Source organism: Trachypithecus francoisi, unplaced genomic scaffold (assembly GCF_009764315.1).
Source record: "Trachypithecus francoisi isolate TF-2019V2 unplaced genomic scaffold, Tfra_2.0 Lachesis_group2, whole genome shotgun sequence".
NCBI lineage: Eukaryota > Metazoa > Chordata > Mammalia > Primates > Cercopithecidae > Trachypithecus > Trachypithecus francoisi.
The window spans coordinates 10,060,497-10,083,622 of record NW_022681465.1 but is presented as its reverse complement, the minus strand read 5'-3'; the positions used below and the strand labels follow the sequence as shown (position 1 = coordinate 10,083,622).

Below are 23,126 nucleotides of genomic sequence, written 5' to 3'. Positions count from 1 at the left end.
AGGATTTGGGCAGGCAGGCCCAAGCATGCACCCTAAGAGGCAAGATGGTGGACAGCCTGTTCCAAGGGAAGAGTTTGAGTCTTCCCTTGGAAGGGAAAAGAAATGCAAACTTCGGAACCATGCCAATGTATAAAACCCCACGTCACGGACTGAGCAGGGCACTTGGCCCTCTTCCAAGTGTACTTTGCTTTCTTTCATTCCTGCTCTAAAACTTTTTGATAAACTCTCACTCCTCCTTTAAAACTTGCCTCAGTCTATCCCTCTGCCTTATGCCCCTCAGCTGAATTGTTTTCTTCGAGGAGGCAAGGATTTGATTTAGTGTAGACCCTTCAGATTCACACTGGTAACAGCAGGTGAAGTGTTATCAGCACGCCTCACCCTTGAATAAATGCTGGTGGACCCAGGGTGGTTCTCCCTGAATGCATATTAAGTGGCAACCACAGAGGGGGACGGCCAGAGGTGGGGAGCAGCCAGGGATATAGGAGCAACTAGAGGGCAGAGCTCCAGGAAAGCCATCAGAGGAGCTTCAAAAAGGAAGAGAAAATTTGTTTAAAAAAAAGAAAGGAAAAGGTTGTGTGTGTGAGAAAGAGGACTCCAACTCAGAGAGCACCCCAGGGATTTGCAGCAGCAGGACACAGTGATTGCAGCATGGGTGGTTTCTATGAAGGGCGGGGTCCACAGACCATCACTGTGGGTGGAGGGGCCAGAAGGTGGAAGGCAGGAGAGGAAGGGGGGCTGACAACAGTGGCGCAGAGAAACGGAGTGAACAGGAAGGAGTGGCTCCAGGAGACACAGGTGAAGGGTTTTGTTTTCCTATGCTTTAGGTTTTTCTTTTTTTTTTTTTTTTGTTGAGACAGGATCTGACTGTGTTGCCCAGGCTGGAGTGTAGTAGTCCAGTCACTGCTCACTGCAACCTCTGTCTCCCAGGCCCAAGCAAACCTCCCTCCTCAGCCTCCTGAGTAGCAGGGACGACAGGTAACTCCCACCACACCTGGCAATTTTTTTTTTTTTTTTAAGAGACAGAGTCTCGCTGTGTTGCCTAGGCTGGTCTCGAACTCCTGAACTCAAGTGATCCTCCTGCCTCAGCCTCTCAAAGTGCTAGGATTACAGGTGTGAGCCACTGCACCCAGCTGGTTTTTGCTTTATAAGGTGAGATTCATGCTGGAAAGTGCTAACAGAGGAGGGGAGGCTGTGTGTGCAGATAAGAGATTTACAGACAGGAGGAGCCTATTCTCAGGGTCTAAACCAGCAAAGAGCTGGATTCTTACCATGTTCCATGTCCCTTGCGTGTTGGCAGAGGACTTACATCATCATCACCTCCAGGGAGCCTCCACGGATGGGGCAGCCACTGTTTTGAATAGTGCACTGTGCTGTGTGCTCAGAAGAAAGAGACGTGGAGGGTCTTGACTTGGCATGTACATGCTCTAACCTGGAAATCATGCTGCTGCCACAGGGCACTGGTCTGCAGTAGTATAGGGGTTAAGTGAAAACTTCCGTATCACCCTCTGAAAGTCACTGACAAGAGGCAGATTAAAAGGAAAAAAGGCATACAAATTTATTTGATCATAGTTTTAGGTGACATGGGAGCCATCAGAACGATGACCGAAAGATACAGGAGAAATTGTACTTTATTCATTGGTCAATTGTTTTAGAGCCAGGCTGCAGTGAAGTGGTGTGATCATGGCTCACTGCAGCCTCCAACTCCTGGGCTCAAGCAATCCTGCAGCCTCAGCCTTTCAAGTTGCTGGGACTGCAAGTGTACGCCACCACACTGGCTTACGTTTTTTGTAGAGATGAGGTCTCATTGTGTTACCCAGATTGGTCTGGATTTCCTGGGCTCCAGTGATCCTCCCACCTCAGCCTCTCAAAGTGCTGGAATTACAGTCATGAGCCACGAAACTGTCCATTTTTATGCTTAGGTTCAATAAAGTGTGGGCAGCATGTGGAAAAACAATTGGAGAAAAAGGGTCTAATCTAATGCCAGGGGACTGAGTAGGAGCCCCAGCAAGGCCTGGTGAGACTCTTCTTGGCCTCTCAGGGCAGCATTTCTTCTTTCTGGTTATCAGACAGGACCCTCTCTGCAATGGGGGTCTTATGAATTACAGGCAAACAAGATAGGTCAGATAATTTCTTTATGGCCAGTTTTTACGGGCAAGAGGCAACGGGGTGGTTTTAGAGTAATACTCTCAGGTTTTGTGGTTGGCTTTGGGGGAAAGAGGTTCTGGTTTCTATGACCACCTAGGGGAAGAGGGATTCTAGTTTTCAGTTTCAGGGCAGAATGAAGGGCCAGAAACAGGAGGGAAGGAGGTCAGAGAGAGCTGCTTCTGAAGCCTTCATTTTGGGGTGTTGTATTCTGAGACCCTCACTAGTCACAGAACCTCATCCAACCACAAGGAATCTGGGCAGTGCAATCCTACTATAAGTCCAGAATGTGTCCTGAGGAGCACTAAAGACACTCGCAGATGCAGAAATGAGGAAACAAGCTCTGAGAGATGGAATCAATGGGACACTGGAATTGTCTTGGGCAGAAGGAGGGTACCCTTCCCTCTCCCCACCCCCACTGAGGCAAGACAGAAGTGTATGGGTTTCCGATCACTGCTGTGACAAATTTTCACAAACATAGCAACTTAAACCATGCAATGGCATGTGGAATCCTTTTTTTTTTTTTTGACAGAGTCTCCCTCTGTCACCCAGTGCAGTGGTGTGATCTCAGCTCACTGCAACCTCCACCTCCTGGGTTCAAGTGATGCTTCTGCCTCAGCCTCTGAGTAACTGGGATTACAGGCATGTGCCACCATGCCTGGAAAATTTTTATATTTTGAGTGGAGATGGGGTTTTGCCATGTTGGCCAGGCTGGTTTTGAACTCCCGTCCTCAAGTGATCAACCTGCCTCGGCCTTCCAAAGTGCTGGGATTACAGGTGCGGGCCCCTACGCCTGGCCAAGGCTGCCATCTCGAGTCTCCTGCTGAGTCTTTCACCTTTATCCGTGAGCCCCTCTGGGCTTGTGTGACTACACTGGGCCCTCCCGGATCACTGCCCTCTTTTAAGGTCAGCTGATTGGCAACCTTAATGAAATCTGCAAACTCCCTTCTCACAGTATCTAGATCAGTGCCTGAAGGAATAACCAGATGGGCTCTTGGGAGCACAGCTTTAGAATTCTGCCTCTCACAGGAGGTGAGGAAGGATGAGCTGCTGCCAGCGAGGTGGGGGCTGACGAGCTGAAAGTCCACACTGCCGGCTTCAGTTGTGTTTTTACAGTAGGCGTCAAGATCATGTGACAAATAGACATCCTGCTAAGTGGACATTTTCAGCTGCTTATACTGAAAACTATATAAAGTTAAAAAGTTTATTTCCATAAGGGAGTGGTCCATTCAAATTATGCAGTGTCTCTTGGACTTGTCAATGACTAGGATTATGAGGAGGATCAAATGTTTTGGTTTCAGGATTCTTTTACACTTTTTTTTTTTTTTTTTTTTGAGTCAGGGTCTCACTCTGTTGACTAGGCTGGAATGCAGTGGCAGTGTTAACAGTAGGTAGCTAGTCAGGCATAAGCAGGGCAGAAACAGCGGCCCCTAACCCTTTGCCACCTCAGGTGATGCCAGCTGACCTTCAGGTGATGGTCACGCAGTTGTTAACTGTTACCCTAAAACAATAGTTGGTCACAGCTGGTGCCAGGCAAGGGCAGGCTCCCAATAGATAGAAAACACCTGAAACTGGTGATGAGCAGCTTCCCTACTGGATCTCAGGAGTGGGGCAGGTGGGCTCAAGCATGCGCATTAAGAGGCAATATGGCGTCATCTAACTGGAATGCTAGACTGGTAAGGGAAGAATGCCTCAAGTGAACATGTGTAGAACTCTAGTAAACACACTGCCCTGCTCCTCTCCCAAGTGCAGGCAGGCCACTGCGCATGTGACAGCCCTCGCCAGGGGCATAATCAGGGGAGAAGTAACACAAGACCCTGGAAGTACGCCAACATATAAACCCGCACATTTAAAGGCCCAGCCCTCACTGGCTCTCTCGTCGCCTGCTTGGTCCTCCTCCAAGTGCACTTTTCTTTCATTCCTGCTCTAAAGCTTATTTTTAGTTTTAGTTTTTGAGACGAAGTCTTGCTCTGTCACCCAGGCTGGGGTGTAGCGACGTGATCTCGGTTCACTGCAACCTCTGCCTCCTTGGTTCAAGCGGTTCTCTTGCCTCAGCCTCCCAGTAGCTGGGATTACAGGCTCCTGCCACTACGCCCAGCTAATTTTTTTGCGTTTTTAGTAGAGACAGGGTTTCACCATGTTGGCCAGGCTGGTTTCAAACTCCTAATCTCAAGTGATCCGCCCACCTTGGCCTCCCAAAGTGCTGGTATTAAAGGTGTGAGCCACTGCGCCTGGCCTAAAGCTTTTTAACCAACCCTCACTCCTGCTTTAAAACTTGCCTTGGTCTCTCCTTCTGCATTATGCTCCTCAGTCGAATTCTTTCTTCTGAGGCGGCGAGAACTGAGGCTGTTGCGGACCCGTACAGATTCAACGCAAGTAACAGCATGGTCATGGCTCACTGCAGCCTCAAACCCCTGGGCTCAAGGGATCCTCCTGTCTCAGCTTCCCAAGTAGGTAAGACTATAGGCACACATCCCCACGCCCTGCTAATTAAATTTTTTTGTAGAGAGTCTCACTTTGTTGCCCAGACTGGTCTCGAACTCCTAGGCTCAAGCGATACTCCTGCCTCAGCCTCCCAAAGTGCTGGGGTTACAGTCATGACCCACTGTGCCTAGCCACAGCATGTTCTGGAATATGAAGATCTGGCCACACAGATAGGTAGTTGGAAGAGTACTTCAACTGCCTTCCACAAAACTGGATAGTCTTCAATATTACACCAAAACCCAGCAAGTGATAGACTAAATACACTTTCTTCTGTCACACTGGTCCATCTTGCATTCTGAAAAGGTCTTATACCTGTGCATGACACTGTAACATCATATGCATATTTGGCAAATATTGGTCTAGTGAGCAGATCTTCCCGTTGTTGACACATTTCATTATGCAATGTCAAAGATTCATCCTTTATTATTGAGAAAGGGTCTTGCTGTCATTCAGGCTGGATTACAGTGGTGTGATCATGGCTCACTGCACCCTCAACCCAGGATCCTCCCACTTTAGTCTTCCAAGTAGCTGGGACCACACGAGCATGCCACCAGGCCCAGCTAACTTATTTTTGGTAGAGACAGGGTCTATGTTGCCCAGGCTGGTCTCTAACTCCTGGGGTAGAGTGATCCTCTTACCTCAGCCTCCCAAAGTGCTGGGATTACAGGCGTGAGCCACTGTGCCTGGCCAAAAAAATGATTTTCTTTTTGAAAGTGTATGGTGCCGCTGCCTGACTCACACAAAGCTGTGGTTTTAATGGTCATTGCTTTTGCACCATCAGTACAAATGTCAACACAGTGAAAAAGGCACTAAGTTTAGTGTAGGAAAATACATCTGACCTCGTGGGCCCCTTGAAAGGGCCCTGGACCCCGAGGCATCCACGGAGCAGACTTTGAAAAGCAGTTTTAATGTACATAAAGCGTTTAGAGCAGTGATAGGGCACACACATTTACATCTTTACTACTTTGTCCTGTTCTCTCCACTTCTCCTGCCCTGCAACACTTTCTCGGGCATTTGCCTTTGGTCCCCACTTTTCTGGTGCTTTTAGAAGACCCTGTCCTGCCAAGGCTGTGTGCAAGAAACACCTAGGTTGGAGAAACTTCTCCATGCTTACCAATTACTGATTAGTCAATGACGACCATGTCACCTTCCTCTGGCTCCCCAACCCCCCATCTGTTGCAGCTGTTTCACCTACAGAATGAAAATGAGATTCAAGAAATTCAGTCCCATGTAAAAGAAAGACGGGCCTCTCAGCTCTCCCACTGGCATTTGTGCTTCACGGCAGCTGCTTACAGAGTTGACCCTCATCTGAATTCAACCAACCTCAGGTTGAGAACACTCAGGGAAAAAAATTGCATCTGTACTGAACATGTAGATTTTTCTTGTCATTACTCCCTAAATACAGTATGATATTTGCATATCATTTGCATTAGGTATTATGAATAATGAGATGATTTAAAGTATACAGGAGGATGTATGTTATATGCAAATACCACACTATTTTTTTTTTTTTTTTTTGAGACGGAGTCTCACTCTGCTGCCCAGGCTGGAGTGCAGTGGCCGGATCTCAGCTCACTGCAAGCTCCGCCTCCCGGGTTCACGCCATTCTCCTGCCTCAGCCTCCCGAGTAGCTGGGACTACAGGCGCCCGCCACCTCGCCCGGCTAGTTTTTTTTTTTTTTTTTTTAGTAGAGACTGGGTTTCAACGTGTTAGCCAGGATGGTCTTGATCTCCTGACCTCGTGATCTGCCCATCTCGGCCTCCCAAAGTGCTGGGAGTACAGGCTTGAGCCACTGCACCCAGCCACCACACTATTTTTATCAGGGACTTGAGCATCCATGAAATTTGGTACCTGCAGGACATCCTGGAACCACCCCCACATGGAAATTGAGTAGGCTGAAATTAAAAACACGACATTTAACAAACCTCCAATGAATCCAGCACGTGTAGAAATTGGGAACCAGGAGCAAAACATGGGGACTTAAACATGAGAATCTAGCCTTTGGGTCAAGCACCCTAAGTTGCTTTTGCTCCACAGGAAGGAGAGGGTGTGGCCAAAGTACCAGCAAAATCTAACGAGTGATTTGGAACGTGCAAGATAAAATACATCACCTGGAAGAGGTTTATTACAAATCAGCAAATGAAACTCATTAAACATGAAAGGCTTGTAAAACATCTCTAAGTTTCTCTGCTCATTGACCAGTTTCTCAACCACAAAAAAACACCAGGAATGTCTGTGAGGTTCAATTTTGGAAAGGGGGATTGGTTTAGGGGCTCTTCTGATACAATCACAGACCCCTCGGATAAGACTCTGGTCCAAAGAAGGCTGCCGTATGTTCTCTGTAGGCTAGAATCAGTCCTTGTAAATAAACTCAGTTTAAAGCTTTCAATACTTAACTGCATAGTTCCATATAAATGTGAAAATTAGGAAGAATGCAATTATTAGCACACATTCCTAAATCCACAGGAGTTATTTAGCAAAACATCCAATGCATGAATGTACAGAGAAAACACAATGACCCAATAGTTAAGACTGGGAAATCTCCAGGTTCATGTGAGAAGGTAACCCAAATTAATCACTTAAAACAAATTTAGACAAGAATCACCATTTCCTAATTCTAGGGAATCTGACTAGTTAAGGTGGCATAACTAGTGATAAAGTTCATCATGTTGAGCTTTATCATCATGATGCTCTTTAAGAAACACTATTTTAGAAAATCTAGAGAATCACAAGCAAATAGCAGAATAGGGTAGGGGATGAGCTGGGCAACTCTGGGGTCAGACTGCCTGGGATTGACCTGGCCCTACTACTTGCTGGTGGTGAGATGCTGGCAAATTATTAGTACTCACCTGTAAGACGTGAGCAGTAGGAAAGGGTATCTGCCTCCCCGGGTTGTGAGAACAGACAATCCCGGGAGAGTTCTCAGAGCATGTCTTGGCCCATCACTGTTAGCTAGTACTACTTTAGTAAGCACAATTAATTTCAGTCACTCTATCTGAACATGGTAACTGCAAGATTTCTCCCTTATTCCTGTAATTTACTTTAACCTCCACTCACTGTGTCCCTCTGATAGGAAAATATGTGGGTTCTGAACTGCCCTAAGCCTGTGCTGGTGGTCAGCTCTGCACATGCTGCTTCTGATTCTGCACATGAGCTGTGTTCAGGGTGGGGCCAGGGCCAGAGGAAAGCAAAGGCTCACATGGGTCTCCATCAGCTCTAAACAATATCCTCGGTTAGGCTGTGAGCAACCTAGTAACAGCACTTAACACATCCCATAATTCTGTGGTGGACCCTCTACAAAGGGCCCACCCATTTAGAGAGGAAGAGGATCAAGCCCATATTCCTCTCAATATGAAAGTACATCTTGAGATCTCATGTTTAAGCTGTTAAAATAGTCCCTACAGCTTATTTTGAGGGGGAAAAAATCCACCCAAACCCCTTCAATTAAGGCAGCATTTAATTACTGTTACAATAAATGTTTCTTAAACCTGAAGAGAAGATAAAGGTTGTTTAAACAGATTCTTTTAATACAATGAATACAAAAGCATGTTGAGATAGTAACCCAATTACACGGCTTTGAACAAGTGAAACTATGGTTACCAACAGCTATTTTTATTATAGCATCTACAGTGTCTGGAAAAGGATGTAACAATAAATAACTGTAGACACATCACAACATATCCATTTACTTAATCACAGAAGTGGATCTTACTACATAGTATTCCCAATGTCTTCATTCTTCAGATTCTCCAGGCTTACGAATGTCATCAATCTTCAAAATCATTCTAACCATTTGTGTTGCAAGAGATATCTGTTGCTTTTTGCCAATCAAGGTTTCTATGACATGCTGTTGCTTCATATCTGAAAAATACAAGGAAACTGATTATCCTAAAATAGCATACAATAAACTATCAATAACCAGCTCTGACTTTCTGATTTATGGAATCACAGTAAGACTTAAGAAATACAAACTCCTGGAAGCCAAGCAGGAGGCCACTAATTTCAGTTCTATTTCATTTTCAGATGACTGTAATTTCATTATTTCCAAGGACACTCTGGAACTCGAACCTGGTAGAGAGCTGTTGAGGGGGCTTTCTTCAATGACTAGCTACAGGGTGAAATTTTTCAGTAACATCTTATCCCACAAAGTAACCACACCCTAACTTAGGAAATCTAAAGTCAGTGAATCCAACCATAGCTGAAATGTAAGATATTTCCAAGAAAGATCTAGAAATGCTAATTTTTTTTTTTTGGAGACAGGTATCACCCAGGTTGGAGTACAACAGTGTGATCTTGGCTCACTGCAACCTCTGCCTCCCGGGCTCAAGCGATTCTCCTGCCTCAGCTTCCTGAGTAGCTGGGATTACAGGTATCCGCCACCAGGCCCAGCTAATTTTTATATTTTTAGTAGAGATGGTGTTTCACCATGTTGGTCAGGCTGGTGTCAAACTCCTGACCTCAGGTGATCCACCTGGCTTGGCCTCCTAAAGTGCTGGGATTACAGGCATGAGTCACTGAGCCCGGCCCTAGAAATGCTAAATTTGAGCACAACCAAGCATTCAAGTTAGAAACATTAAATATTTGCCTCACAAAGTGTTGCTATTATTGAAACTCTTGGGATATGAGCATGGAAAGCAGAATGTACCACCTATACTTTTAAGCAAAAACAAACTGTCACATTCTGTGGATGGATTACAGACATGGCCTGATTTAGTACAGAAATGCCTGGGACCACTGTTTCAACAAGCTACAGCCACCAAATCTTTTTGGGAGCTGGGCTCAGAGGTTATAGTATTACATTTAGAAAACACTCCACAGTGTGCTGGATTAACCACACAGTGAACTGTGAACTAAAGCCCACTTCAGAGCTGTTTTATATGCTGTCCACTGACAGACATTTGCGTAAAAACAGCAATATGGCATTACTTCCCAAAAACCAGAGATTAAAACCTAAGTCATCTTTGGTGATAGTACCATACGTAGTTTACTGTTATTAAAATGAGTCTTATGTTGCTAAGTCTAGTAGTTTAACCAATTCCTATGGCAATCAATCAAACATTCTACAATTCAGGATTTAAACACCTGAAGTGGGTTTACATATCTCGTACATACAGTGGATGATTATGCAGTTTAAATCAGACACCCCACGCAGAGGTGTGATAGCTCCTCACCATTTGTCCCCTTGTGCAAACAGTCGATGCCAAGAGCAGGGTTCATCTCCTTCACCTGTCTGGCTCGGACTTCGGTCATAGTCTGGATGGGATTCATGCCACTGTTTTCAGAGAGGGCCATGGGGATGACCTCCAGCGCGTCGGCAAACGCTCTCATGGCGTACTGTTCCAAGGTGGGGCACTGGAAAGGTGCAGAGGTATGCTAAGTGCACTTGGCAAAACAAAACAACCCAGCAGCAACTTGAAAACACACTGTATCACATACTTGGGAAAGTCAGCTCACAAAGAATTTTAAGAATAGGCTGTCTCTATTTTTGTATCTATCAGAATATTATAATGTCACTACAGAATACAGGCAGAGGGTATACATACATAAGAGATACCTCAAAATACAACAGCTTTTACGACTTATCTTTAAGTTATAATACTAATTTTGAATTTCACATAACATTAAAAGACCAGAGATTTATTATTTCAAGGATGAACTGGCTGAAAACAGATGAGAAATGCTAGTTTATGGTAACCAGAATCTGAATACATGAACATGCGAATTAACTTAGATTAAAACACCTGTCACCTAAACATAGCTCACGATGCTTTCGTTCTTTTGCGTCCAGCACCTCGCTCTTCTGCAGCCTCACAGCCTCCACTATCAGCGAGGCCCGAGTCTTTCACTAAGTCTGCACATATCCCTTACCTTATCCGCCTCTTGGCTAACTGCCAGGGCACAGGATATCTCAGCAGCCCCTCCTCCGTACACCACACGATTATCGCGGATGAGGTTCCGGATGACACACAATGCATCGTGAAGGGATCGTTTCGCCTCCTCAATGATCTAAGGAAAACAGCTTTGCCTAAATTAATGTGATCAAGATCTATTCAATTTAGAGGCAAGTATCTGGCACCTTTTTAAAGACAGAGAGGCTGTGCTCTAACATTTAGATGGCCTCCACTATCAGATGATCTGTATCTTTCTAGCTTTCCTTCCTGTAACGTAGTTAATAAAATTCAAGAGGCAGAGGTGGCCAGTGACTCATTCTAGGATACACGGTTAAGCAAGAGTCAAAAACCGACAAACCTCACAAAGATTTATCACAATGTGCTACAACTCATTCTCAAAGAACAGACAGCATCGATGGTTATTCACTTGGGTTCCCTTTTTCTACCTAAGGGACAGATGTAAGTCATCCTTGGGAATACCATATTGTAATTTGTCATTAAAATGAGTCTTATGTTGCTAGGACTAGCAGTTTAACCAACCCCTAAGGTAATTGTACCCAACATTCTAAAATCCAAGACTTGAATATTTAAACTGTGTTTAAGTATTTAAAAAGATATAAAAATCTCACAGCATATATTGTATACTATAAGTGACAGCAGAAAGGCAAAGGTGTCTCGTGAAATTAACCATGATACATCATTGTTTGAGAAACATGATTATTTCTCTTAGGGTGACTGTGTCTCTGTTAAATATATACAGGCAAAAAAACCAGACCATGAAGCAAAATAAGCAATAGTATAGGACAAATAGTTGAATTCTCACCATCTTATTTCCTCCTCTAATAAAAATGGTTACAGCTCTGGAGTTCTTACACTGCTCGATGACCAGCATTTTATCCTTAGTTGTCCCAAATGAGATCTCCTGTACAAGACCAGCAAAGCCCAGCTTCTCGGCTGTGAGCTCTGAGAACCTGGGGACGATCCGACCTCCTGTAGCGATGGCAATCAGCTAATTGGGGTGGTCAGGGAGAAGGACAAAGACAGTACTGGTGAAGTTAACTTTCAAAACTGGGCACAAATCAGCAAAACTTGATCTAAGACCACCTTGTTCACTAGGATTGCTGCCCCACTTTGACCAAAACATCTTCAGTTCAACCCAAAGCACCTTGTTAGGTAACAAGGCTCTTGAGGAGCTGGGCGTCTTGATCTGGGGCTTTGGTGCTGCCCAGATCTATCACCCTGTGCCCGTCCCCTAAGCTCATGCCCTCATCTCCCCTCTGCGCAGCCCTCCCTCTCTCTGGGAACCCAGCCTGCATGTTCCCTGCGCTGCGCTGCAGTGAGAACCACTGAGGCAGCATTGCCTGGGACTGCCGTTAGTATCTGGATGAGACCAGGTCTTCCAGCCTTAGTAAGTCAACGATAGGGCCAAGTGAGACAACACAGGGAGAGAATTTCAAAATGCCAGGGAACACCAGAAACACACAGCACTGTTATCCAAACAGTAACAAAGATTCCAGTGCTTTCCTCTCTCCCAGCTCACCCTCCCCTCATCTCCCAGCCTTGGTATGATGCAGTTATTTAAGGCAGGGCTATCAAAACACCCCTCAACACATAAGCTGAACCCCTACATCTCAAAGTCTCTTCATGTGGAGCAACCTACCTCAATTTCAGGTCCTCCTACCCAGCGAACCGCAGGCAAGTTGTTCTGAAGAAGTAAGTGATTTGCTTCATCATCAAAACCCCACTGACAAATTGCTAGGTTAGAACCAGTCTCTTTAATCTGGGAAGAGAAACACCGCAATCGTATTAAGAGAAAGTGGGTATTTATTCTTCGTTATGTTTGAAAAAAGGAGAGGCACAGTTGGGTGTAAGGCATGTGCACTTGAACACAAAACCAAAGGAAAGAGAAGGAAGGAAATAGACAAGTGTCCACTTTTCTGTCAGTTCCAAATTCTAAATAGTGAGTATTTTATCAATGGGGATCACCTCATTGTTTAAAGATGCTTTAAAAACCACAAGCAGTAATTCATGCTGAACCCCATTGTTAAAACGATGCGAAGTCAACAGAAATGTCAACAAACAAAGCTAATACCCTTCCCAACCACGGGGGAAATGGCTAACATCTCTGTCCTGCCACAAATACCTACGGAGTAGTTTCATCTGAGTATGTTTTGAACAAACAATGTTATGAACCACTTGCAACTTGCCCATCTCACCTGGATGGACAATCCTCAGTGGATCCACAGATATAAACTGAATCAGGTGCCCACAGAGATGACCCTGCTTCCCATAAGAAGCACCCTCACCCCGACCTGCAAAGGGCAAAATGACTTTTCCCAAACAGGAGGGCAACGATCCAGCTGCCCACCCCACCTCTGGTGCTCACCTGGGACTGCCAGGCCGTGCCCCACAACTCTCACCTACCTGTCTCCATCAGGCCTCCCAGACCACCTGCTACTGCCTGGCTCTCCCTCTCTCCCTTCCCTGACCCTCTGAACTCAGTCCAGAACAGCAGCCTCCTTATACAACCTCTCCGTCACAACCCCTGAAAACCAGCCTGCACCTGCAACCCTCCTCAGATGGCAGCTGCTTTCCCTCTCACGTGCTCAAAACAGGAGAGGGGTCCTTCTTGCTCCTCAGTCACCTACAACGGTCCTCTTTGGGTCCCTGCCTCTCATTCTTTAACATTTTTAGCATCTAGCCCCATCCCCCTCCCTTTCTCATTCTCAGCAACCTGCGCCTCACCAGCATGATCCAGTAACATCCCTGGCCTCTCAGTTTCTCTCTGACCTGCCAGTGCAGCTGAGCCACCACTCTCATGACCACTGATGGCCTTTTATGCATAAGCTCCTGCCAGCATGCTCCAATCCCTGAGGGTGGCTGTTCCCTGTAGAAGCCAACACATTCCTAGCTCAACAGCATCCCCATCTGTCCTCAGCCTGGAATGCTCCTCCCGTAGGGGCGCTGCTCTCACTCAAAGTTGGCTTCTCCTTACAGGTCACGTCTCTGACCAGTGTCTGTAAGGGAGCTGTACCCATCTTTCCCCTATTTGTGCCTCAAGAGCACGAGCTTGGCTTCATTCCCTGCTGTACCTTTAGTGCTTACAACAGAGCTTGGTATGTCGTAGGCACAAAGAACTGTATCATCAATGAGTAAGTACAATGACTTTCCCAAGAACAGACATGAAAATCGTCTCTAGTTGGTTTGCTATGATAAATAATGCTCTAGCCAACCACGTTCCTGTCTTCTTGAGTACCAGGGTTTTCAACTCCTAGGGACACAGCCCCCAGAGAGGAGTTGGTAGGTCAGAGAGAAAGCACACCTATGCTAAGGTATTCATGAACCCAAACTAGGCTTAACTGGGTGAAGAATTGGGATTACTGTAAGTGCATTCTGGTTTAACTCCAGTCACTCATTAACTCTAGTCTAAAAGGTATAGTCAGAAATCTTAAGGTAAGTTACATTAAAATTGTCCAGGAGAGCAAATATAGTATGTACAATTGAAAACATGGCTTTAGGTAACAGGGTCACTTCTTTCAGGACCCTGAACATACCACCTTTCGAGACAGAGTCTCGCTCTGTCACCCAGGCTGGAGTGTAATGGTGTGATCTCAGCTTGCTGCAACTTCTGCCTCTTGGGTTCAAGCAATTCACCTTTCTCAGCCTCCTGAGTAGCTGGGACTATAGGTGCCCGCCACCACATCTGGCTAATTTTTTGCATTTTTAGTAGAGATGCAGTTTCACTGTGTTAGCCAGGATGGTCTCCATGACCTCACGATCAGCCTGCCTTGGCCTCCCAAAGTGCTGGGATTAGAGGCATAAGCCACCACACCCAGCCTGAACACGCTACCATTTTAAGACAAAATCAGAATTCTTCCCTGTTTATGCCTATGTGATTTTTTTTCCTGTGTATGTTTTAGAACTGAAGAAAGACTATACATATTTACTAACCAAACCTAACTAACTGTACCCTTTGGGAGTTTAAATTCCACTGAGGACTCTGGTAAGTCTTACTTGTTGAATCATCTCTTCAAATTTCTCCTTTTCGTATTTCTGAAGGGCTTTATAATCTTCAACAGACGTCACATCCAGCTTATGCTTTGTTTTTGGTTTGGGTGGTTCAAATGGACATGTGAGAATTGCAATCTTAGCATCTTCCACTTTCTATGGGGAAACAGACAGACATTTTAATTGGTGGAATTAAGAGTTAACCAATAGTGCGAAGCTGTGAAATGCAATGGCTTACTTTCGGCATCTGTGGGTGACTGAAATCCTTGTCCACAATCACGCCCTTAATCAATTTAGTGTCCTCCAGCCTGCCGCCCACTTTGCCTTCTACTTTGATAAGCTCAAAGTCAACATCTCTCCGCTCCATATCTGCTACAGTGAGGACGGCATTCACAGCAATCTCAGCCATCTGTCGGTGACAACTGTTGACCCTGATGAAAACACCACAAAACAAACTTCACTGGTTTCACAACTACTACAACCAAAGCAGGCCACATGATACAATGTTACTCAAAGACATAAATCAAATGACGTGTTGAGTCTTCTAGAAGGGAATGCCATCTCAAACTCCATTTTCAACAGTCTGGGGCAGAGATTCTTAACCTGTGATCCATTAGCCCCGAAGGGGACCATATACTTACATGGGAAAAAAATCATCTTTATTTTCGCTAACTCTGAAATTTACTATTGCCTTCCATTATGAATGTACTCAAGAAACCACTGTAGTCTAGCATGAACTAAGGTCTTAGAATGCACGACTTCTACCGAATACTGTTATTATTTCACAAGTTCAGAACAGAATGAGAAAGGTAAGTAATTACTCAGGAAGTCAGTCTTATATCAATGAAGCGTAGCACTAATTGGGAGGTGAAAGGACTGGACAGGGCTGCTCACTTTCTAAGAATTCACCACAACATCCGTTACAGATGGAGGATGTTACCTTTTTGAAAGCTTTCAAACATGTGAATAGACTGCTCAATAAATTCATTTTAGAGTCAAGAAAAACAACTAGGGAAACCTAGCACTTGAAATAATATCTGAAATTGTAGGTTATCTATAAAAGAGAACCATGAAAGTAAACGTTTTATCTTAAGTAGACGACTTAATACTTGCAAACAGAACAGGGAAAACTTATAAAGCAACAAGAAAATAGATTTGTACACTTCAAGTAATGATGTTGTCCTCCTTTCATAAGAAAATTGTGTCACACTTATGACAGAGGCTACCCATAGAGTACTCACTCTTGCCTAGGGAGCTCGTCTCTGCTGAGATCTGTGGTTAGAGGAGGACAGCAGGCACTGCTGAAGGCTTCTGCCTTAACACAGTATTTGCTCAGGTGAAAAGGCAACAGAAGCAGACACTTTTCCTGCATTTTCTCTGACTACTCTGAGTTGAGAAGACCCCTCCTTCCTTTTTGCTAAAACCACCATAAGCACACAATTGAAAACCTCACTGACTTAATATAATGCAATAAAGCAGTTTACACTGGATTTCTGTTATATTATGGCAACAGACCTCAAATCTTTGTCATGGTTCATCATCAGTGCACTCCTTGGTTGAGGTTGCCTAGAGTGTCCTCGGGGAAGAGCTGTGTCTCAGTACCCAAAAGACCTGGCAGTAAGCCTGGCAAATGGGTAGTACGCAAACGCTGAAAACACCAGAGACAAGTCACTTTCAAGACTCTCTTTACTAAATTATAATTTTGGAACGGTAATTTGCTGAATAAAAAGGGGAACCCACCCCAGTGGCTCCCCAACAAAGAAATTATAGAAAGTGTTATGAAAATTCACATATCCTCCAGGTAGGACCCTTTCTAGGTTTTTTTTTTTTTTTTGAGACAGGGTCTCGCTCTGTTGCTCAAACTGAAGTGCAGTGGCATGATTATGGCTTGCTGAGCCTCAACCTCTCACCTCAGCCTCTGGAGTTGCCGGAGCATGCACTATCATGCCTGGCTGGTTTTTTATGTTTTGTAGCAATGGGGTCCCACTATATTGCCCTGGCTGGTCTTGAATTCCTGAGCTCAAGCAGGCTACTGCTTTGGCCTCCTAAAGTTCTGAGATTACAAGTATGAGCCACTACACCTAGCCCTGACTAATTTTAACACAATCTATTCTGCTAAATTAAAATAACTATGTTTTGCAAATACTGTCAAGGGGATTTATGGATGAACTTAGAAATTCAGTTCTCAACTACAATACAAAATGCATGTATCTACATCTACATTAAAAACAAAGCAAAACCAAGTAATTGAAATAAATCATCAAATCAACACAAATCCACCAGTGGTCATTTTGTGCTGCCTTTAAGAAATGGCAAACAAGCTGCGTCTACAAATGTGTCATCGTATCGTATCGTCTACTGAAACATACACTTTGGAGCCCAGCGTGGTTTTTGCTGTCTGAATCAGGGGTTCGGTGTCCTTTATGTCAACAAGGACGCTGTCACTGATCTTGTCCAGGTGTTCAATAGCAGCGCGGGCAGCCTGCTCATAGCCATCAGCTATTCTGATTGGGTGAATGCCGCGGTCTAGCAATTGCTCCGCTTCTTCTAACAAGGCACCAGCCAGGACTGCAAACAAATCAGCAGACAATCAGTTTAGGAAAACCACAAAACTTCACTTTTAGTATAATCAGCACAAGTTAGATGCTGTCATGGAAAGAAAAAGCTTCCACAATTAAGCTGGAAGTCATCTTAGAGGCAGAAGCTATCTATTTTTATACGAAAGCCTCTTGTTTTGGTTCTAGCAAAGGTCTAATAGGACACGTGTCCCCTTATAGACGAACATTCAACCCTCAGTGATATAAAAAACGTAACTAAAGAATATAATATAAGAAGAACATTTTTCTAAGAGATAAAAAGCTATTATGTTTCATGGGCCAAGGTCTATTCAGTGAAATTCATCCTGGTGATAAGACTAAAACATCTGTTTATTATTTATTCCCCCCACCCCCATCCTCCCTTCTCCTCATTTTAGGGTCACAAAGATGAATTCTGTTTAAATCTACCGCTCTCCAAGCGCACCGAGAACAGTGCCTGGCATACAATGGTATCCAATAAATATTTGCTGAATGAATGAACTCAAATTTTATCTGCAGAAAAGAACTTCACTGATATTTTGTCTTCAATTTCCCCAACTTTTTAAAGATTTCAAATCTACAGGAAACAAGGTACAATATTAAAATGAGTACCAGTTTACTTATTAACATTTTGCCACATTTTCTCTACATGTACATGCTGTTTCTGTTCACCTATCTGAGAATTAGTTGCAGAAACCATGACATGTCACCCCTAAGTATTGAGGCATACAGCTAAGAATAAGGGTATTCTCCTACACATATGCAATACAGCGGTCACGCTCAGGAAACTCAGCATTGTAGTATATGATCCATAATCAAATTCCTCCACTTTTCCCAAACCTCCTTTACAGCTTAAAAGACAAACAAAATCAGCGTCCAAGCAATCATTACAGATTTCTCCTTGCCTAACAATCCCCAGCCCTCTTTCTGTTCTTTTTTAACACTGTCAGTTTTGAAGGTCCCAGGCATTTGTTTTGTAGCGTGTTCTTCAACTTGGATTTGTCTGTCTCCCCAGGCTCTGATTCAGAGACAACAATCTCGGCAGGCATATTAGCCCTGTGGTCTTAAATGACATCTCTTAAAAGAGAAAGGAAGGATGTTTTGTCTTTTCTTACCAACCACTCCTGTGGTTCCATCTCCAATTTCATCATCCTGAGACTTGGACAGTTCCACCATCAGCTTGGCAATCTGATGATCAACATCCATCATGCTTAAGATGGTGGCCCCGTCATTAGTTACAGTCACATCGCCATCCTTATCCACCATCATCTTATCAAGCCCTAAAAAGACAATATTTAGTAGGCTTTGGGCAAACAACTGGCAACCAATATCACAAACTATAAAAAAAGACCTCCGGACCCAGCTCTTATCTATGCAATTTATTATATGCAAATATTTCAACATACACAAATAGCTGCATGAAGGCATTTTGAGATTGGCTAACACAAATGGCAAAATATTATGGAGCATCATTAAATATAGTATTAATCTCAAGACAACTATGATTTGGAAAATGCTAATGAAATGATATTAAACGTGTTTGGCCGGGCGCGGTGGCTCAAGCCTGTAATCCCAGCACTTTGGGAGGCCGAGACGGGCGGATCACGAGGTCAGGAGATCGAGACCATCCTGGCGAACACGGTGAAACCCCGTCTCTACTAAAAAATACAAAAAAAACTAGCCGGGCAAGATGGCGGGTGCCTGTAGTCCCAGCTACTTGGGAGGCTGAGGCAGGAGAATGGCGTAAACCCAGGAGGCGGAGCTTGCAGTGAGCTGAGATCCGCCACTGCACTCCAGCCTGGGCGACAGAGCGAGACTCCGTCTCAAAAAAAAAAAAAAAAAAAAAAAAAAAAAAAAAAAAAAAGAAATGATATTAAACGTGTTTAAAAAAAAAATGTCTGACCTAAAACTACACGCGATTATAACCACGTTTGAGAAATCTGAGATACACTACAAAATTTTGGCCGTGTTAAGGAAGTAAGATGCTGCCCTCAATACTCCACCTTTCTGTAGAGAGGTTTGTATTGACAGTTTTATGATTTAAATCTTTTGCTAAAAACATGGAATGGTGGACTCTTACCATTTGGTCCAAGTGATGTTCTCATTGTATTTGCTACAGCCTTTGCTGCCATTATATGAGACTAATGAAACAAACAGAAAAAGCAAACACTGTTACACAGAATTTCAATGGTTAAAAGCACACATCTGATGATTAAAAATCACTTACGATTTAGTTTCTGTTTTCTAGAAGCTTCTACATTTAAGGGGCAACAGACAGGTCTAAGTATTATAACATTGACAACTCCAGTTTTAATAAGCAATTCTTACATAAAAGAAAAAGAAATAAGTGCTTTGTGTTATCTCACTGAATTTTCAACACATTAATGAGACAGATCCTTTTACCAGCTCACTTACAGCTGAGAACAGGGACAGTATGACCATGATCTTACAGGCCTTGCAAGATCACTGTGCAACACAGTCCTCCCTGAGCATCCATGGGGAACTGGTTCCAGGAGCCCCCGAGGATACCAAAATTTACAGATGCTCAAGTCCCTTGCATCCAGGCTTCTATATCTGTGGGTTCCACATCTGCAGATAAGAAGGGGCCTGTACTCATGAGAAACAGTCCAACTGTAAACATACAACACCTTACTGTCACACTATGATTTACTGGATTTACTGCAGAATTATAATCTTTTGAGCTGGGTGCGGTGGCTAGAACCTGTAACCCCACCTACTTGGGAGGCTGAGGCAGGATTGCTTGAGGCCAGGAGTTTGAGATCAGCCTGGGAAACATGATGAGACCCCCTTACAAAATAAAAAGAAAAAATGTTCTTGCTTTAAAAATCTTCCTCCACCCATCTGAAATCCCAATAATTATATTTATAGATCAAAGTTAGTGAGTGGCTTTTTTTTTTTTGAGACGGAGTCTTGCTCTGTTGCCCAAGCTGTAGTGCAATGGCATAATCTTGGCTCACTGCAACCTCCACCTCCCAGGCTTAAGCAATGCTCCTGCCTCAGCCCCCCAGTAGCTGGGATTACAGGCATGTGCCATCACACCTGGCTCATTTTTTTTTTTTTTAAATATTTTTAGTAGAGACAGGATTTTGCCATGTTGGCCAGGCTGGTCTTGAACTCGTGACCTCAGGTGATCCACCCACCTTAGCCGCCCAAAGTGCTGGGATTACAGGCGTGAGCCACCGCGCCCGGCCCGCGACTGGCCCTCTTAAGGAAGGTGAAGTAGCTGTCAAAGTGATAATAAAAAAGTTACCTGTTTTTTTTTTTTTTCACATTTAGCTACCAAATTGAGTGAAATTATTATTATTATTTTTTTTTTTAGGAGAAAGCAAGAGGCAGAAAGAAAAGGATGTAAATAATTTGGCAAATAGGAGAGATCCCGAAATCCCGAGATATATCTTGCTCTACTGCACGGTAAAGTGGAAAAAACCTTTTTCTTCCTTCTGCTAGTTCTGTGTGTTTCCAGAGGGAAGAGTCTAAACATCAAGCCATAATACATATTACGGACAAAACAGAATTATGCTGGCTGGCCTGGAAACTTAGCCTGCTCTGTTTTAGGTTATATGGTTTTAGAATATGATTCCTTCCTAAGCCAACTAATGCCTGCACTTTTTTCTTGATTTGAGACAGAGTCCTGCTCTGTCACCCAGGCTGGAGTGCAGTGGCACGATCTTGGCTCACTGCAACCTCCGCCTCCCAGGTTCCAGCGATTCTTCTGCCTCAGCCTCCTAAGCAGCTGGGATTATAGGTGCATGCCACCACACCCGGCTAATTTTTGTATTTTTAGTAGAGACGGGGTTTCACCATGTTAGTCAGGCCGGTCTCGAACTCCTGATCCTGTGATCCACCCGCCTCAGCCTCCCAAAGTGCTGGGATTACAGGCCTGAGCCACCGCGCCTGGTCAATGCCTGCATTTTTAAGGTGAAATATTATACAGTTAAGTGTTAAACTACTAAAGAATCTCAACAAAATACATATTACTTTTAAGGCTCTAAATGACCAGAGAAAAAGAACCATGACCATTACCATCAAAACGTTCAAGTCATGGTCCATACATTTCTTTCACTGTTGCCTTCAATTTCCATATATTTTGGTTCCTCAAGTTAGCTGGACGTTTTATGAGGTCAGGGAGCAAGTGTATATGCCTAAGCTGCTGAGCCTCAACACTCAAAAGGATGCCAGCACCCAAAGAGATTTAAACACCCACGTTACTGGCCAAATGAGCTCCCACAGCAAAGAATGACCTGACCTCGAATGTCAATAATGTCAAGCTTGAGAATGCTGCTCTAGACCACTGGCTTTGACTCCGAGAGTCATGCAGTTAGAACAAAATGGCTGATGCAAAACCACCTATAGCTTTAGTTATGTTGTTATACTGCGTGTGTGTACTGGATGTTACTTTCCCTGCAGGTCCCCGTAAGTGAAAAATAAAATAGGATACATAATACAAGTAGCTTGAAACTTTTTTCTTTCTAGAAAGGAAACAAATACTGAGTGCCTGCCATGGATCACCCACTGTGCAGCCTCTCTAAGTCACTCCATTGAATACCACTGTCAAGTCTTCAGCTTTATGGAGGTGTATCACCTCCACTGGAAAAGGAGGTTCCGAGAGGTTGTGTAACTTGCACTAAGTCAAACAAAGAGTCCATGGGGGAACTGTATTGTTTCTAACTTTGTGTAAGTAAACCTCCAAGACATTAAGTGAACAGGGACACCTGAGACCTGGCCGAATGGCCTATTAGGAATTCACTTTATAACAAACCCTGAATGCCCTCTCGGAGTGTCCCTTCCTCTGCATTTTCTGTCAACGTCTGGTGCTCAGATGACCCTTTCTTACCTGCACCCCTGCCCTGGCTTCTTTAACCCCTTTGGTCTTCCTTATTCCCTTCGGTCCATCTCAAGCGTTGCTGCCTGAAGCGCAGCTCTACTTAAATTCTGCTCAAAACCCCCTCAGTGGCTCCCCTCCTTCCCCAAGGATAACGTCGTATTTTCCATTCTGGGCATTCAATAGCTTCAGTGCTCCATTAAAACTGGATGGCTCTTCCACTCTACGTGCCATGCGCATTCTTGCCCAAGCCTTTACTTCTACGTTTCCTCTCCCTAGAATGCTCTTACCCCTGATCTAACGCTGTCCTCCAGCACCACGCTTATCAGAACTCTCTCCATAGCTGTCCTTCTCACCGCACACCGCCTTGCATTACGATTTTGTGCGTCCGTTTTTCACTCTTCGCTATTTTTCCTCAAGGGTGGGCAAAAAAGCACTCAGAAATGAAATACCCTGTAAGTGACCACACCTTTACGAGTGACAAAGAAAACGGAAGGGCCGTTGCGGGAGGACCAGTGGAGGGTTAAGCAGCAGCGCCTTAACCAACAAGTGATGGAGCATCTCCCCGCCGGGAGCGCAGCCCCACGCGGCCGTCAGGCTGGAGGGGCCGGGCGGGGAGGCGGTCCCGCTTCGCTCCCGCGGGCGACCGGACTGAGCGGCCCCGCCCAGCTCCGAAGGGCGCTGGCGGCCCAGCCTAGCGGCCCCCACATTCCGAGCCCAGGATTACGCGCTAGCCTCTCCCGAGCTCAGTGAGCCGGGTGCGCGGCCGGAGACCGCCGGGAGACGGAAATTCTCGACCTTTCCGGGGAGCACATGGCACAGCGACTCCTAAGCTCGCGCAGGCGCAGAGTCACGGCCTCGGCCGCCTCCCCTCAGCCCACCACGAGCAGGTCCCTGTGCCATTACCTTAAGGGCCTCAAGTCCCATAAGACGGGACTTGCGGTCCTGATCCTTGATGATGAGAAAAGGGCGCCCATATTCATCGAAGGCGAGGGTCCCCATAGACGCCATGGTGGAGCAGCCGGTGTTACTTTACCCCAACCGGCGGAGACCCTTACGGAAGCGAGAACGCACTTTTCTCTCGCGGGAGGACCCAAAAGCTTGCGCACGCGTAGCAGAAGACGCGGGGGACTTATATTTTAACTGAGACTAATTTCACGCCAGACAGTATCTTCTGGAATC

General features: G+C 44.8%; 1 protein-coding gene across 1 annotated transcript; it reads right to left on the bottom strand.

Annotated features, from left to right (window-relative positions):
• Positions 1 to 8,065: 8,065 nt before the first annotated feature.
• CCT5 (chaperonin containing TCP1 subunit 5) lies at positions 8,066 to 23,126 on the bottom strand. The gene is made up of 11 exons (XM_033178785.1): positions 22,851 to 23,126; positions 19,182 to 19,242; positions 18,217 to 18,381; positions 16,895 to 17,093; positions 14,764 to 14,956; positions 14,532 to 14,681; positions 12,178 to 12,297; positions 11,341 to 11,526; positions 10,495 to 10,632; positions 9,798 to 9,978; positions 8,066 to 8,487 (listed from the first exon to the last, which is right to left on the bottom strand). The coding sequence occupies exons 1-11, from the start codon at positions 22,953 to 22,955 to the stop codon at positions 8,360 to 8,362; spliced, it is 1,626 nt and encodes a 541-aa protein (XP_033034676.1). The 5' UTR covers positions 22,956 to 23,126; the 3' UTR covers positions 8,066 to 8,359.